At 38.4% G+C, this 18,770-nt stretch overlaps 1 protein-coding gene and 1 gene segment (V, D, J or C); both read left to right on the plus strand.

The window, feature by feature from the left end:
* Window positions 1-3,940: 3,940 nt before the first annotated feature.
* Window positions 3,941-4,459, plus strand: LOC143637848 (immunoglobulin lambda variable 9-49-like). The segment is given in 2 exon segments: window positions 3,941-4,011; window positions 4,134-4,459. Coding segments are annotated over 2 exon segments (372 nt in total).
* Window positions 4,460-9,141: 4,682 nt separating this feature from the next.
* LOC143406950 (coatomer subunit zeta-2-like) lies at window positions 9,142-16,945 on the plus strand. Its single transcript, XM_076865952.2, has 3 exons — window positions 9,142-9,159; window positions 16,488-16,844; window positions 16,898-16,945. The coding sequence occupies exons 1-3, from the start codon at window positions 9,142-9,144 to the stop codon at window positions 16,943-16,945; spliced, it is 423 nt and encodes a 140-aa protein (XP_076722067.2).
* The last annotated feature ends 1,825 nt before the right edge of the window (window positions 16,946-18,770 follow it).

Below are 18,770 nucleotides of genomic sequence, written 5' to 3' on the forward strand. Positions count from 1 at the left end.
TCTGTACCACGGGTCCACATGTCTGTTTGGGTGCCAATACTGTGCTGGTTTGTTGTTGTTGTTGTTTTCTTTTCTTTTTGTTTTGTTTTGTTTTTGGTAGTGCTGGGTATTAAATACAGGGCCTTGTGGATGCAAGTCAAGCACTTCAACAACTGCAATACATTCCCCAGCCCCCATGCCATTTTTCTTACTATGGCTCTGTAGCATAGTTTAAGGTCTCATATTGTGTTACCTTCTGCTTCACTCTTCTTGCTAAGGATTGCTTTGGCTATTCTGGGTCTCTTATTGTTCCAATAAATTTCATGATTGCTCTTTGTAGTTCTTTGAAGAATGTCATTGGGACTTTCATAGGAATTGCACAAAATCTGTGTAACCATTTTGATAGTATGGCCAGTTTGAAAATATTTAATTATGCCTATGGGAGATTTCTCCAGCTTCTAAGGTCGATTTATTTAGTGTTTTCATTATAGAAGTTTTTCACCTCTTTCTTTAGATTGATCCCAAAGTATTTGATTTTTTAAGGCTATTATGAATGGGAAGTTTTCCTAATTTCTCTTTCAGTGGATTCATCACTGATGTGTAGGAACACGTTTGATTTATGGGTGTTGATTTTATATCCTGCTACTTGGCTGAATTTACTAGTTAACTCTAGAATATTTCCTAGTAGAATTTTGTAGATCTTCTAAATATAAAATCAGGACTTTGGCAAATAGTGATAGGTTGAGTTGTTCTTTTCCTATTCGTATCCCTTTAATTTCTTTCATCTGCCTAAATGCTCTGGCTACAGTTTTCAGGAATATGCTGAATAGAAGTGATGATAGAGGGCATCATTGCCTTGTTCTAGTTTTTAGCAGGGATTCTTTCAGTATTTTCCATTTAGAATGATGTTGTCATTGGAATACTATAAATAGGTTTTATCATGTTGAAATATTTTTCTACTATTGCTAGTTTTTCTCATGTTTTGAACTTGAAGAGGTGCTGTACTTTGTCCTGCTTTTTCTGCATCTATTGAGATGATCATATGATTCTTGTCTTTAAGTCTATTGAACTTACTTAATGATTTCTGTAGGTTGAACCAAAATTGCATTCCTGTGGTGAACTCCACTTGATCAATGTACACTATCTTTTTGTTTTAGTATGTGATTTGCCAGAATTTTATTTTGATTTATATTCATCAGTGATATTGGTATTTCCTTGTTATGGCTTTGTCTCATGTTGGTATCAGGGTGATACTAGTCGCACAGAATGAGTTTGGAAGAGTTACCTTCTTTTCTACTTAATGGAATTATTTGAGGAATACTGGTGTTAAATCTTCTTTGGAGTCCTTGAAGAACTCAGGTGAGAATCCATGTATTCTGGGTTTTTATTGGTTGGTAGGTTCTTAATGGCATCTTCTAATTCATTGCTTTAAATTGTGTATGTCCTCCTGATTCACTTTGGATAGATATTACCTCTCAAGAAATTTTTTCATGTCTTTGATATTTTCTATTTTATTGGAGAATGAATTTTCCAAATAGTTTCTAATTATCTTCTGTATTTTAGTAGTGTCCTTATGTGCTCTGTCACCACCAGAAGGTGCTGTGGGGCTGCCTTGTTGCCCCACACAATTGTTCAGTTAGGACTATTCACTCAAAGGAGACTTAATCTTGTTGGTGGATGCTGTGTTCCCTGATAAGGACCCAGCAGCTGTGTACTGTCTGGCTTGACTGAGTACCTGGAGAAGAGGCTTTTCTCTCACCTCATTGGGTGCTTTCTGCCAGGGTTCTGCAAGGAGGAAAGCAACTTCATTCTTTCTCACTCTGCATTGTGTGTTGCACTCCAGCACCAGGGCTCAGAGAGCAACTGTGAGTAACTGTGATGGAGAAAAAATTGCATGAACAGCCCTCCTCTAGCAGAGGGTAAACAATTAAAGGTCACCTACAGCAGCCCAGCCCCAATGTGACACTCAAGAACTGTGTCCACTCTAAACTGGAGTCCTCCTGCACCTCCTCATTACTGCTCTGGTTGACATCAGTCTTTACCAAGTATCAATTCTTAGTTGAAATCAACCACTCTGTCCCAGAATAATGATACATTTTTCTCCTCCCCTAACTTCATTCCCTACTCCTATCTGTGTTTGCAGTTTGCCTTTCAAGGTTGTATTGAGTCAACTGCACTCCATCTCTGCATCTCCTGAATCACCTGCCAGACTCACCCACTCCACGATTAGCAGCTTTAGTGTCAGCAGATCCTACATACAATGGTACTATGCTACTCAGCCTCATGAAAAGTATCAGGGTTCTGGGATCCCCAGGCACTTGCCTGGAACACAGATGCCTGAAAAAGTACAAGTGTTCTGCACATCTCTGAGCTGCAACCTGAGTATAAGCTGATTATTATGCAGTGCATGGCATGACAGCTCTAAGATTTATTCAGTGTTATTAGCCCACACAGAAAAGAGAGATAACCCTACTCTGTGTTATCTATGGTGCTAAAAAGTCACAAACTAGAATATCAAATGCATGATGTATGTTCAGTGGACATTTTTAGTGGGTTTCTGATATACATAATAATGAAATAGTATAAATCATATATAATCATAAATTATCCAAGGTTCTATGAAGATCATATGTGTGCAAGGTAAAAATACAACCAATCCCAACTTTATATGCTTGTGACTTTCGGGTGATGCCTTGTTATATTTTCAATGAGTATGTATAAATGGTTCCAAGTTCCCATGGCAAGAATAGTGTGGTTTGCTGATAATGGACCACAAAGTTGTCCACACACTAATCTCTGGATTCTATTAATATGCAAGGATGTATGATAAAGTGATAATGAATCAGTCATGGAATTAATGTTACTAATCATCTCACATTAGGGTCAGCAGATAATCCTGGAATTTACCTGGAGACAGTGGGATCATGAGAGTCCTTAGGAGTGGAAGAGAAAGATGAAGCAACTAGTGTGGTATGTTATGAGAAGGTATCCATTCAGGATTTCTGGCTTTGAAGATGGAGGCAGTGACTACTAGCCAAGAAATGTGGGTGACCCTAGAATTTGGAAAATCAAAGAAGACAGATTTTCCTCTGGAGCCTCCAGAAAGTAGCACAACCCTAGCACCACCCTGAAGTTATCCCAATGAGATCCCTGTCACTCTAAAGTAAAGTAAATAATTTTTGTTGGTTCATGCCTCCTATCTTATAGTCATTTCAATTATAGATATATATCCCCAATTTTCCCCCACAGCCCAATGGACCAGTATTTGGAGAAAAGTCATTCATTTGATCAGGTTTATGTAAACTCTAACTTGGGGTGTTGGGGTTGGTCTTAGGTCAAGTGACTTAACCAACTCAGTGAACTTACATCCTGGAAATATGGACATAATGAGAAGACATGAAAGAAAGATTTATTATGATTCTCTGAGTTAATTTTCCTAAATGATCTCAAACAGTGAGAATGTTCAGTTCCATGCTCTTTTTCATGGCACTTTTCAATTCAATGATTGATACCTGGTAAATTTTGGGTGGAAAAAACAAACACCCAAATTACCATATCAATATCACTTTAGTAGTGAGATTGATCTGAGCACAGTACTGGACACAGAAATATCTGCACCAGTATTTCTAAGATTCAAATGAAAAGGTAAAAAGGCAGAGTCACTACCCAATAGAATTCTAAACTTCATCTGAACAGGGGTGGGCAGAGGAGTGAATCCTGTGTCACTAAGGTGAACTCAGCAATTATGCTCTTCTACAGAGCCCCAGCACCTGCTTCCTCCCAGGTTCTTCCCATCAGGCAAATAAAAACATCAGCACCCTCCAGACCTGGTCTTGCATCATTCCAGGCCCAGAAGAATTGCAGCCAGTGAGGGGTAGTGGGTGGAGGCATATTTGCATAAGCTGCTCCACCTTAAAAACAGTGGGGAGGGATAAGAAAGGCTGGAGGCAGCCCACACCAGCTCTGGACTCAGGAAACTGTCCAACATGGTCGGGACTCTTCTCCTCTTTATAATGCTCACTTACTGCCCAGGTAGGGACAGACCTCTGTGCCCCATGGCAGACTTCTATCCTGAGTCTATTCCTCATGGGCTCAGATCCCCAAACACATGCACCCAGGTCCTAACTTCCACTGTGATGTGTCTGTGTTTACAGGGTCCCTCTCCCAACCTGTGCTGACTCAGCCACCCTCTGCATCTGCCTCCCTGGGACAAACAGCCAAACTCACCTGCACCCTGAGCAGTGGCTACAGTAATTACTATGTGGCTTGGTTCCAGCAAAGCCCAGGGAAGAGCCCCAGGTTTGTGATGGTAGTGGGCAATAGTGGCATTGTTGGATCCAAGGGGGATGGAATTCCTGATCGCTTCTCAGGCTCAGGCTCTGGCCTGGATCGGTACCTGATCATCCAGAACATCCAGGAAGAGGATGAGAATGTCTACTACTGTGGGGCAGGCCATGGCAGTGGGAGCAGCTACGTGTAACTCACAGTGACACAGGAAGAGGGGAAGTGGGACAAAAACCACCAGACTGATGGGGCCTGTTACACTTCACTTCCCAGTGTCCTGACTCAAAAGACAGAAGGAGCCTCCTGACCCTGAATAATAATTTCTACCTTCCCAGATATTTTACAAATTTAATTCACATTAATTATTCCCCACATACAAAGATGTTTTTAGTAGTGTTTGAAATACTGAGTTTATTTGGACATGTTTGTTTCTTCTCAATCATGAGTCTGCTGACAAAAATTTATTTTGGAGATTGTAAAGCTTTTTTCAGATGTGTTTATCATACAGCCCTTTTGTCACTATTTTGTGTTATTTTTGTTTATATTCAGCAATGAGGAATATTCCTCACTGTGATGGGATTTATTTTGGTTCAAAATTTTTTTTATTGATTTTATTTTTTAAATACATGACAGCAGAATGCATCACAATTCTTATTACACATATAGAATAATTCTTCATATCTCTGTTTGTATATAAAGTATATTCATAACAATTCATATCTTTATACCTGTACTTTGGATAATGATGTACATCACATTCCTCCATCATTGCTAACCCCCTGCTCCCTCCCTTTCCCTCCCACCCCTCTGTCCTATCTAGAGTTCACCAATTCCTCCCATCCTCCCTCTCTCTCCCAACTATGAGTCAGTCACCTTGTATCACAGAAAATATTCACCCATTTGTTTTTGGGGGATTGGTCAACTTCACTTAGAATTATCTTCTCCAACTATATCCTTTCACCTGCAAATGCCATGATTTTTTTTTCTTTTATTGCTGAGTAATATTCCATTGTATATATAAGCCACATTTTTTCATTTTATTTTTTTTAATATACTGAAAGGCATTTAGGTTGGTTCCACAATTTAGCTATTGTGAATTGTGCTGCTATAAACATTGATGTGGCTGTGTCCCTATAGTATGCTGTTTTTAAGTCCTTTGGGTATAGACCCACCCCGACATGGAGTAACATTTGCATGCATGCTCCTCCTGGGCTTCACCCACCTTACCTCATTCCAACACTGACATATACACAGAGATCTCAGGGGGTCTGTTTGTGACTATCAGAGAAAGACACCGTGCCAGAAACATAGAGAACCTGTGCAACACCCAGGATATGGATTTGAGTCTGCTCTGTAACTGAGGTATCTTTGAGATTTGCCCCTTTTCTATCCATACAATGAATTTATTCACATGAAGGTAAAATCATTCTGTGATGTGTTTATGTTACTAATTACCCAGATCCAGGGCAGATCACACAGGTTAATACTGACATTGCTTAAGACACCAGTCATGCTCAGGGGTTCCAGACAAACTACCCTTAGTGTCAATTCACCTCAACATTAGGAGTTCCCATGAACACCTCAGGTTTGCAGATTCATACTACTTTGTCACAGGAAAAAAAAATGAAAGTTCTCTACTTTAGAAGATTATGAACCTATTATAAATAATTCAAATCATATCAAATCAGTAAGGAGACAGTGAATGCCACTTCAGGAAGTTCATAGATTTGAAGCATCCTTATACTCAGGATGCCTTGTTCTGCTGATAGTTTTAGATCGTATTACCCAGCACATATGATCACTCAGGAAATAAGAATCCAGAGTACTTTTTGGGTCTTTATTCTTTAAACACATCAACATAATTTTGTTGGAATAAACTCAACATCCAGATCCATCAACTCCATGAAGATTAGGAGATTGTTCTGATATAATGCATATAAAGCTCCAAATGTATAGTCATCTCTTTGGTCTTTCTAGTATGGTCCTTCTCCTTTCTTAACCTATCTGGGGACAGACCATGAATCACTTCCTAAGCATAAAGTCAGCTGTGGTCCCTGAGGAAATTCCTAAGATGAGCAGGTTACCCACCAGGGGCCAGGACAAAGGCCAGACTTCAACTTCCAAAATGTTCCCTCTTCATGCACACATACTCTCTTTCTAATTAAAGCACATTTGGTTACACATGACAGGACAGGATCCTTCCTCCAAATGGCTGTCATGATCCCAGGTCTGAGAAGATTCACCAGCATGGAAGGAAGATGGCAAGATAGCAAGGAGAGGCCCCTCTAACACTGCTCAGAGGAGACCAGGAGTGAACAAATATGCATGTGTTCATTTGTGCTCAGACATAGAGTCGTATGTTAAATTTAATTTTCTCATAAACTTTTATTCCTATACAAAGAAATGAGGTCTTACAGAAATTCATAAGATAATAAATTTTATCTGGTTAATGGCAAAAATCTGGAGTTTTCAGCTAGAAAGTCAATTTTTGATTAGGTACTTTGCTATCTGGTATAACCCAAGGAGATTGACTGTGATGTTTAATTCATTTTCCTAAGAAGAACTAACTTTCCCTATCAAAATTTTAAAGTTAATCTCTCCTAATAAATAGTCCTTCGGGATCTCTGATGAGACATTTCTCAACTTGATTCATGCTATAATGAATATTGTATTCAAATACATTAAAATCTATATTGTTGATTCAGGTAACTGTCATAATCAAAGTAATACTCTTCTCTTTCAATGTTAGAATATTAAATAGATAAAGAAGATGATAAAATATGCAATAGTCACATCAAGTGTAAATTTTTACATTCAATTGAATATGAAAAGAATAGGTGGAATCCTCCCCATATTTTTTGCTGTGAATTTCAATGTTTAAATTTTAGTTAGGGAAATATTGAAAAAAAAAACTAGTTAAAATTTTAGATTTAGAAATTTCCTCATAGAGTATTATCATGAAAGCTAAAGACCACCCAACTCATGGTGGTAAAGACTTCTCTAGTAGATGATGTGGATCTTGGTCATCAGTAAATATAGTGAGGTAGGGGCAGAAGGACCAGAAGGACTCAGAGACAATGTGACCCTGTAGTGTAGGAATAAGAATCCTCTTTGCAAATAGAATCTACTAGTGGTTTTGTTCAGGGTACAGAAGGAGGAGTTGAGGTAGGGTGGCTGGGAAGAAAAGCAATGAGATTTTAAATGGGAAATTAATGTTTATTTTATCTTGATGTAGAAAAGAATTTATAGGAGTTTATTTAGGTAGAAAAATGCTTTTATTATACACATGTAAAGGAAATATACTTCTGAATACTCTGTACATAATTTTTTAGAGAGAGAGAGAGAGAGAGAGAGAGAGAGATGATAAAGAAGAAAGAAAGTAGAGAATAGTTAGCCAGGATCTCTGCATGACTTAGGTGAGCAGGACACCTGGAGCATGACAGGGAGGTACCCATGAGCAAAGCTTATGGACAGTACCTGGAGATGTTCTGTGCTGATGTCCTGTGGGAGAAAATGGGCCTTCAGCAGTCAGAAGTGGGCTCCAAATGCTCAGGGTGAGCGTGGTCTGGTGGTATCAGCCACATGAGGACAAGTCACTGGGACTCTGCTCGCTGTGTGTTTCTCTACTAGGAAATATGTTTGTTCAGAACAGAAATTTTGTTTTGCTTTGGCACTTCTGTATATACAGACCCCAGAATGCAGCCTGACAGAAATTAAAAACTGCATCAGTATCCAGATTGACCTTTTAAATTCAACAGAGGAGAAAACCCAGAGAGAAAAGAAGGACTTAGGCAAAGATCATGATTGATGCTCATTTTCAGACATTTAAAGTTAAAAAACTAATTGATTCAGGACAAAGGGTCAAATGAGAAATTTGACTTTAGGTTAAGCAAGAGGTAAGAAAAATGGCCTTGAGTGAGGGGAAGTTGAACTATAGGATGAACTTGGGTCCTTGTGAAGATAGTACAGAAGCACAAGATTGTTCTCCAGGTCCTGAGTAAAGAAACCATAGGAGCAGGTGGATAGAGGTAAAAATTCTGAGCACAGAAGGTGGAGTCCATGTGCAAATGCATTGCAGAGCAGAGTGAGTTGTATGAATATCTAGCAACATTTACATTAACTAGGACCTGGTGGGATGTACATTAACAAAATGTCAAATCCAAAGGTCAAAATCTGTTGAGAGCCACAGCCAAAGGGACTCTAGCAAACTTCCAGCTGCCAGCTGATGATTGGCTCACAGCAGCCCCAGCAAACTTCCAGCTGTCAGCTGATTGGCTCCTCTGTGGTGATGCTCATTGGGTTGTTTCCCTGCCCTTTCAGACCACGGAGCTGCTCATTGGGGGACTTTTTTTGGCTCCGTCCACATGACCCAGCCAATCGGCCTCAAGTGCAGGAGGAGTGGGGGGTTGAGAGGCTTGTGGGAAGCCGGTGGTGGCAGTTGGGCTCTGAGGGAATTCCTGAAGAGCTCGTGTGGTGCGGCATGTGTGTTCTAAAACTAAAGTTAGTTTCTGCTTGATAAGTGGCTCATGAATTGTGCCCAGCCAGACTGCGGCATTTCACCTAGCCGTCTCCTTGCAAAATTCCTTATTGGCAACCTTCCATAACAGGTATTGCCCTCCATTTAGCACAGCTTTACACATACTAGCCCAATCTGCTGGCGTCATGTTCAAGTTGGTAATGGATTCGACCATGCTTACAGTGAAGGGTGTTTGAGGACCATAGGTTGTTACAGCCTCTTTTAGCTGCTTCACTGTTTGAAATCTAAAGCATAGTGAATTTGCTGCTCTCCTGCCTGCTCAAATACAGGGCATGTTAATATTTGAGGTCCTGTCTCAGGATCCCATCTATCAACTATGGGGGTTGGGGGCCTCCCAGCATATGGAGGTGGTGCTGTTGGTTGGACACTTGTGCCCTCTGGTGATAGAAAGGTGTTAGTAGCAGTCTCCTGTTGTAACTTTTCCCCTGATGGCTTTTTCTGCTCTAAACTTTCTTCCTCTGTCTGACTAGCTCAAGAGACCTTCTCTTTTACTTGAATTTTTTCCTCTGACTAGCTCAAGAGACCTTCTCTTTTACTTGAATTTTTTCCTCTGTATGACTAACTTGAGGGACCTTCTCTTTTACTTGAAACAATATGTCTTCTCCTTCCTCTACCATTGTCTGAACTGAAGGCTTTGGACTAAGCAACCAAGATACCAATGCCCACAATGGCAATGTGCCAACTGGCAGAGTTCCTGGGTTTTTCTTTTCCTTTTCCCTTAAATCTTCACCATGATGGTTCCATTGTGATATATTTAACAACTTCTCCTTAAAAAGCCATGGGCTACATTTTTGTATTGTATCAATGTATTCCCTGACTGTTCTTGATTTTACTGAGATGCCCCCTTCCTCTAACAATTTACTTAACAGTCTTTCAGTTTGTTTTTTACTAATTTCTGATCCCATATTTCTACTATAATACAACCCAACAAGATGACACCAAACAAAACCGAAACAGAATGAAAAAAAAAATGGAACAACAAAAAATAATTATAATAGCCTTTCTATCCTCCTGAGATGTCCATCCATCCTTTCTCCCTATCTGTTCCTCAGATGTAAATAGTTTTTTCTAAGATGTGAGTGGTTTTTCTTCCATCTAACACATCTCCAGGGACAGGCAACTTAAAACAAAAGCGAAACAAAATGAAAGAAGAATCTTAAAATGGCTACCCATCCTCTCGCCCTGCCCTCAGGGGCAAGCAGTTTTCCTTATCACTTACCCTCAGTCATTCCCCATGCAGGCCACCAAATGGCGCAGTCTGGCTGGGCACAATTCATGAGCCACTTATCAAGCAGAAACAAACTTTAGTTTTAGAACACACACGCCGTACCACATGAGCTCTTCAGGAATTCCCTCAGAGCTCAACTGCCACCACCGGCTTCCCACAAGCCTCTCAACCACCCCCCCCACACTCCTCCTGCTCTTGAGACTGATTGGCTGGGTCACGTGGGCAGAGCCAAAAATGTCCCCCAATGAGCAGCTCCGTGGTCTGAAAGGGCAGGGAAACAGCCCAAGGAGCATCACCGCAGAGGAGCCAATCAGCTGGCAGCTGGAAGGTTGCTGGGGCTGCTGTGAGCCAATCATCAGCTGGCAGCTGGAAGTCTGCTGGGGCCCCTTCGGCTGTGGCTCTCAACAAAAATCTATCAGGGAACTCCCCAAAACTGCAACATTCAAGACCTCAACGAACAATCCCACAAATAATTCTGATGTGAGAATATTTGCATTCCAAAAGAAGGACTTTGGGGCTTGGTGCAAATGAAGAGGTGCTTCTACAGTAAATTAAGTGCTTAAGGGAAGGAAAATTGATGGCCAGAAAAAATATGTACTGGACTGGAATTCATTCTGTACAATATGGCATGGGAAGGGCATAGTAATTATAACCCACCTATTCTCTTGTGCTAAAGTCAGTTGATGAAATACTAAAACTATTATATTGAATTAAACTATTTAGATCTCAAAATCCAAGATGGTGGGCCAGAGGGAGGCAGCATTCTGTGTTGCTCCATGGCACAGATCTCACCTAGTGGGAACATTGCATCTCTGAGAGTGATAGAGGACCTATATAAATCTGTTCTCAAGAAGAAATCACCAGTGCTGTGCCCCCATGAAGGGCTCTGGGCCTCAGCATTCCAGTAGGACTCCCAGTTCCTGACAGCCAACACCTGAAGTTTTAGCCAATGCAGGGCTTACAAGTGCCTTAGCAAGATCACCTATTAGCACCACTGCAGAACTCCCAGACATCGCTCCACTCCAAAACAGGTCACTCAGCTGCTACCTACCCTCAGCACAATGCCATTTCCTAGCTTCCCCTACTCCACCCGACACCCCAGAGCTGGAAGTGAACCACCTTCATCTTGGCTTACCTTCCTCTCCATATTTGGTGGGGGCAGCTCCCAGATTGGAACTCCAGCTGGCCAGGCACCTAGTTTCCAACTCCCCCTATCCCCAGTGAAAGAAACCCAGCACAGGAGCTTCCTGACACAAAACAGCTCTCAGTGGGACTGATGTGCAGTGCAACCAGGGTGACACACACGGGAGCCCCAGGAAAAGAGGTCCCTCAATTGGGAACTGCTAAGGGAGAGAGAAACAGGGCAAAACTTTGGAGACTAACAGAGAGACCAGGAACTAGGAAAACTTCAGGCAAGATAGACAATAGGACCAGGTGCTCAAGTCATATGAGCAGACCCAAAAAGAGATCCTTGAGGTGCAGTCTCCCTGCAGGGATTTTGGGGTGCCACTCCTCACTTCCAGGTTACCTTCACCGTCCTGAGGGAAAAGATACCAGTTAACAACAGACAACCCCACCTATTGGATGAGAAGGGAAGCAGAAAAGATACAGATCTCTAAAACTAGCAACAATCCTGGTTTCTTCATTTAAGATTTTTTTTTTCTTTTTTCTTCTCTCCCTCTATTCTCCTGGCCTCACATCCCCAACATATGTGAAACAAAGAACTTTGCATAAATTGGGATTTTGAGGACTGGGACATTTAAATAATATAATATAGATGTGTCATATATATATGTCTTTGTTTTCTTCTTTTATTTTTTTTACCTCCAATCTATACTATTTTAACATTCTTTATTTTTCTAAATGTGTTTGAAATTCATACAACTATAAAACTGTGTTTGTTTAATGTACTCCACTATCTTTCCACGTACTTGTCTACCCAAAACTACTTCTTGTCTATTCTCTGTCTACTAATTCTCTCCATAAGATTTCTCTTTCACTCTTCCTAAGATATATTAACTTCTATATCTTCATAACCTGCATCCTCAACATATGATCCTACGACTCATGCTCAGTTCATTGTCCACCATCAGAAACTGTAAACACTTTTACAAACTTACTGATTATATTACAGATGATAATCAAATCCAACATTTCTGTACTTGTGACCAAACTGTAAGCATCTTAATAGCAATGAATTCTTTATACATGGTATATTGTTTATATTGAGATCTGTTAACATTGTTCTTCCCTACAAAGAAGAGGTTTTTGGTACCTAAAAAAGCACTACAAAACTATAGGGTAAAAACAATAACACCCTGGACCCACAGAGCTAGAAGGGACATGAAAAGACAAGGGAAGAAAGTGCCCCCAACAAATCAAGATACCACATTATTAGAATTCATGATAACAAAACCAGAAGAAATGACAGATAAGGACTTCAAGATGTACATGATTAAAATATTCTGTGAACTGAAGGAAGATGTAAGAGAGCACATACAGGCAGCAAAAGAAAATTTCAACAAATATAGGAAGCCAAAGATCACCTCAAAAGGGAGATAGAGGTTCTAAAAAAAAAAAAAAAAAGAAATTCTTGAAATGAAAAAAACAATAAAAGCTCAAAAGAAAGCATCACCAACAGATGAGATCACTTGGAAGACAGGACCTCAGACAATGAAGACAAAATATATAATCTTGAAAAGAATGTAGACCATACAATGAAAATGGTAAGAAACCTTGAGCAGAACATTCAAGAAATATGGGATAGCATAAAAACACCAAATTTAAGAGTTATTGGGATAGAGGAAGGCATAGAGGTCCAAACCAAAGGAATGAACAGTCTATTCAATGAAATAATATAAAAAAAATTTTAAAAAGAATGAATTGGAAAACCAAATTCAAGAAGCCTACAGGACACCGAATGTACAAAATCACAACAGGTCCACACCAAGGCACATTATAATGAAAATGCTAACATACAGAATAAGGAGAGAAAGGAATCAGATTACATAAAGGGGAAAACCAAGTAGGATAACTGCAGATTTTTCAACATAAACCCTAAAAGCTAGAAGAACCTGGAATGACCTATATCAAGCTCTGAAAGAAATGAATGCCAACCAAAAATCTTGAATCCAGAAAAAATAAGCTTTAAATTTGATGATGAAATAAAAACTTTCCATGATAAACAAAAGTTAAAAGAATTAGAGCTAGAAAACCAGCACTAAAAAACATCCTTGGCAAAATATTTCATGAAAAAGAAACAAAAAAAAAACAATAATGAAAATCAGCATAGAGAGGTATTGCACCAAAGGAAAAACTAATCAAAGAAGAAAACAAGTCAAATTAAATAACAAAAATAATATACCTGGGAATACAAACCATGTCTCAATAATAACCCTAAGTATAATGGCTTAAACTCACCAATCAAAAGACATAGACTGGCAGATTGGATTAAAAAAATTTGCTGCCTCCAGGAGACTCATCTGATAGAAAAAGACATACACAGACTGAAGGTGAGGCTGAGGAAAATCATACCATTCACATGGACTGCAGAAGCAATCAGGGGTTTCCATTCTCATATCAAATAAAGTATACTTAAAGCCAAAGTTAAAGAAAAGGGATAAAGAAGGACATTTTATACTGCTCAAGGGAACCATACACCAACAAAACATGACAATCATAAATATATTTGCCCCCCAAAATGGAGCAGCTATGTAATCAAACAAATTCTTCTCAAGTTCAAGAGCCAAATTGACCACAACAAAATAATCTGGGGTGACTTTAACACATCTCTCTCACCACTGGATAGATCTTCCAAACAAAAGTTGAATAAAGAAACTATAGATCTCAATAACACAATCAATAACTTAGACTTAACTGACATGTATAGAATATTTCATCCTTCATCAAGCAAATACACTTTCTTCTCAGCAGCAAATGGATCCTTCTCTAAAATAGAACATACAATATGCCACAAAGCAACTCTTAAAAAAAAAATAAAAGAAAGTAGAGATACTACCCTGCATTTTATCAGATGATAATCAAATAAAATTAGAAATCAATGACAAAAAAATAAAAAATAAATAAAAATTACTCCAACACCTGGAGACTAAACAATATGCTATTGAATGAACAATGGGTCACAAAACACATCAAGGAAGAGATTTAAAAATACTTAGAGGTAAATGAAAACATAGATACAACATATCAAAATCTCTGGGACACTATGAAAGCAGTACTCAAAGTTCATTGCATGGTGTTCCTTCCTTTAAAGAAAAAGTCAACAAATAAATGACCTAATATTATATCTCAAAGCCCCTAGAAAAAGAGGAAAAAATAAACCCCAAAAGCAGTAAGAGGAAGGAAATAATTAAAATTAGAGCTGAAATCAATGAAATCAAAACAAAAGAAATAATTGAAAAAAATTGTCAAAACAAAAAAGTTCTTTGAAAAAATAAATAAAATTGACAGAATCTTAGTTATGCTAACAGAGAGAAAGAGAAAGAAAACTCAAACTACTAATATATGTGATGAAAAAGGTAACATCACAACAAGCACTACAAGAGTACAGAAGATAATTAGAAATTATTTCAAAAACTTATACTTCAATAAAATAGAAAATATCGAAGGCATTGACAAATTTCTAGGGTCATATAATTTGCCCACATTGAATCAGGATGAGGTATACAATTTAAACAGACCAATATCAAGTGATGAAATAGAAGATGCCATCAGAAGACTACCGACCAAGAAAAGCCAAGGACTAGATGGTTACACAGCTGAGTTCTACAAGACCTTTAAAGAAGAACTAATACCATTACTCTTCAATTTATTTCAGAAAATAGAAAAAGAGGGAACACTTCCAAACTCATTCTATGAGGCCAATATCACCTTGATTCCAAAACCAGGCAAAAACAAATCAAAGAAAGAAAACTTCAGACCAATACCTCTAATGAAAATAGATGCAAAAATTCTCAATAAAATTCTTGCAAATTGAATACAAAAACATATCAAAAAGATAGTACACCATGATCAAGTAGGGTTCAACCCAGGGATACAAGGTTGGTTCAACATACAGAAATCAATAATGTACTTCATCACATCAATTCAAAGATAAGAATCATATAACCATCTCAATAGACTCAGAAAAAGCATTTGAAAAAATCCAACATGCCTTCATGTTCAAAACACTAGAAAAATTAGGGATGCCAGGAACATATCTCAACATTGTAAAGGCTATCTATGCTAAGCCCCACTCCAACATCATTCTAAATGGATAAAAATTGAAGGCATTCCCTCTAAAAACTGGAACAAGACAGGAATGCCCTCTTTTACCACTTCTATTTAACATAGTTCTTGAAACACTGGCCAGAGCAATTAGACAGACCAAAGGAATGAAAGAAATACACATAGGTAAAAAAGAACTTAAATTGCACTATTTGCTGATGATATGTTTCTATACCTAAAAGACCCAAAATTTCCACCAGAAAACTTCGAGAATTAGTAAATAAATTCAGCAAAGAACAGAATATAAAATCGACACCCATAAATTGAAGGCATTTTTGTATGTCAGTGACAAATCCTTTGAAAGGTAAATGAGGAAAACATTTACAATAGTCTCAAAAAAAATAAATAAAAGATTTGGGAATCAATGAGAGAGGTGAAAGGTCTATACAATGAAAACTACAGAAATCAAAGAAGACCTTAGAAGATGGAAAGATCTACTTTGCTCTTGGATAGGCAGAATTAATATTATAAAAAAGACCATACTATCAAAAGCACTATTCATATTTAATGCCATTCTGATCAAAATCCAAATGGTATTCCTCATAGAAATAGAAAAGACAATCATGAAATTCATCTGGAAAAATATGAGACCCAGAATAGCTTAAGCAATCCTTAGCAGGAAGAGGGAGGCATGTGGCATCACTATACCAGAACTTAAACTATAGTACAGAGCAATAGTATCAAAAACAGAATGGTATTGGCACCAAAACAGACTGGTAGACCAATGGTATAGAATAGAGACACAGAGACTAACCCACAGAACTATAGTTATCTTATATTAGACACGGATGCCAAAAATATACATTGAAGAAAAGATAACCTCTTCAACAAATGGTGCTGGGAAAACTAGAAATCCATCAAATGAAATTTAATTCCTATCTCTCACCATGCACAAAACTCAACTCAAAGTGTATCAAGGACCCACAAATTAAACCAGAGACCTTGAGTGGAATAGAAGAAAAAGTAGGCCCTAATCTCCATCATGTGGGGTTAGGCCTCAACTTCCTAAATAAGACTCCTATAGTGCAAGAATTAAAATCAAGAATCAATAAATGGAGGCAGTGGCCTGAGGCCTGGCCACATCCGCACCCCTGGGAGAGGGTTGGAGCTTCCCAGGCCAGGTGCCTGACACCTCCCACTGGAGCCAGGGAGCCCTCTGGGCTGCAGTTACAGGAACCTTCCCTCTACACCATCAAGGCTGTTTTCATCCTAGATAATGATGAGCCACAGCTGCTGGCCATGTATTATGATGACACATTCCCATTCATGAAGGAGCAGATGGTTTTTGAGAAAAATGTCTTCAACAAGACCAGTAGGACTGAGAGTGAGGTCGCATTTTTCGGGGGCATGACTGTTGTCTACAAGAAAAGCATTGACCTCTTCCTGTATGTGGTGGGCTCATCCCATGAGAACGAGAATGTGGAGAAGCGCTGGTTGCTGGAGAACATGGATGGAGCCTTCTTGGTGCTGGGTGAGATTGTGGATGGCAGTGTGATTCTAGAGAGTGACACTCAGCAAGTGATCCAGAAAGTGAATTTTAGGGCAGATGACAGCCCAGCCTAAATGAACAGAGTGTGACCCAGGTTCTCCAGTCTGCCAAGGAACAAATTAAATGGTTGTTACTGAAATGAAGGCTGTGTATTCAAGGCTTCCTTCCCCAAAGCAACCATTTCCCCATTCCTAGCAAAAGCCCAAGGGACAGAAGAAACCCTTCTGCCCTCCCAGGCCTCCCTCAGAACTGACCCTTGAGGAATTGGGCAAGGGATTCTGAGAAACAAAGGGTTGGCCCCTGCTTGATTACCCCTTCTCAGCACCCTGGCCTGCCCTTAGGCCATGGGAACCAGATGAGCTGCTTTGCTCAGAACTTCTCCTAGACTTCTGGAGTCAGGGCCCCAATAAATCTGCTTTGTCTCCTGAAAAAAAAAAAAGAATCAATAAATGGGATGAATTCAAACTAAAAAGTTTTGTCTCAGCACAACAAACAATCTGTGGGGGCTAGTGTTGTGGCTCAGCAGTAGAGTGCTCACCTAGCACGTGTGAGGCCCTGGGTTTGATCCTCAGCACCACATAAAAAATAAATACATTAAATAAAGTATTGTGTCCAACTACAACTAAAAAATTTTAAAAAATTAAAGAAGAAAAAAAGAAAAAAAACAATCCGTGAGGTGAATAGTGAACCTACATCTTGGGAGCAAATTTTTACCCCTCCCACATCAGATAGAGCACTAATCTCTAGGGTATATAAAGAACTCAAAGAGCTAACCACCAAAAAAATAATAATGGGCCAAAGACCCGAAAAGACACTTCTCAGAAAAGGATATACCATCAGTCAACAAATATATAAAAAAATGTTTATCATTTCTAGCAATTAGAGAGATGCAAATCAAAACTACTCATGTCAGAATGGCAGCTATTATGAAAACAAACAACAATAAGTGTTGGAGAGAATGGATGAAAGAAGGTACACTCATACACTGCTGGTGGGACTGCAAATTGGTGCATCCAACATGGAAAGCAGTATGGAGATTTCTTGGAAAATTGGAAATGGAACCACAATTTGACCCAGCTATCTCTCTCCTTGGTCTATACTCAAAGGACTTAAAAACAGCATACTACAGGGACACAACCACATCAATGTTTATAGCAGCACAATTCACAATAGCTAAACTGTGGAACCAACCTAGATGCCCTTCAATAGATGAATGGATTAAAAAAAATGTGGCATATACACACAATGGAATATTACTCAGCAATAAAAGAGAATAAAATCATGGCATTTGCAGGTAAATGGATGGAGCTAGAGAAGATAATGCTAAGTGAAGTTAGCCAATCCCAAAAAAACAAATGCTGAATGTTTTCTCTGATATAAGGAGACTGATCATAGTGGGCCAGGTAGGGGGACCATGGAAGGAATAGACAAACTCTAGATAGGGCAGGGGGTGGAAGGGGAAGGTTAGAAATGATAGTGGAATGTGATGAACATCATAATCCAAAGTACATGTATGAAGACATAAATTGGTGTGAATATACTTTGTATACAACCAGAAACATGAAAAATTTGTGCTCCATATGTCTAATATGAATTTTAATGCATTCTGTTGTCATATATTAAAAATGAATAAAAATAAATAAATAAAACAAAATTGATTGATTAAAATTAAACTATTTAATACAGTTTAAATATATTATATTATAATTATACTATATATTATATAATTATATAATTATATTATATTATCATAATTATAATATATTATATATTATAATATATTATATAATTACAATGCATTATATAATAATATATAATTATATAATTATGATTATATAACATAAGTACATTATAATTATGATTACATATTATATGATATGATACATTATAATATAATATAGTATAATTATATTATAATATGATTTTATTATATTATAATTAAACTATATTAAAATATACTTCAAAGT

This window comes from Callospermophilus lateralis, chromosome 1, assembly GCF_048772815.1.
Source record: "Callospermophilus lateralis isolate mCalLat2 chromosome 1, mCalLat2.hap1, whole genome shotgun sequence".
In the NCBI taxonomy this organism is placed as follows: Eukaryota; Metazoa; Chordata; class Mammalia; order Rodentia; family Sciuridae; genus Callospermophilus; species Callospermophilus lateralis.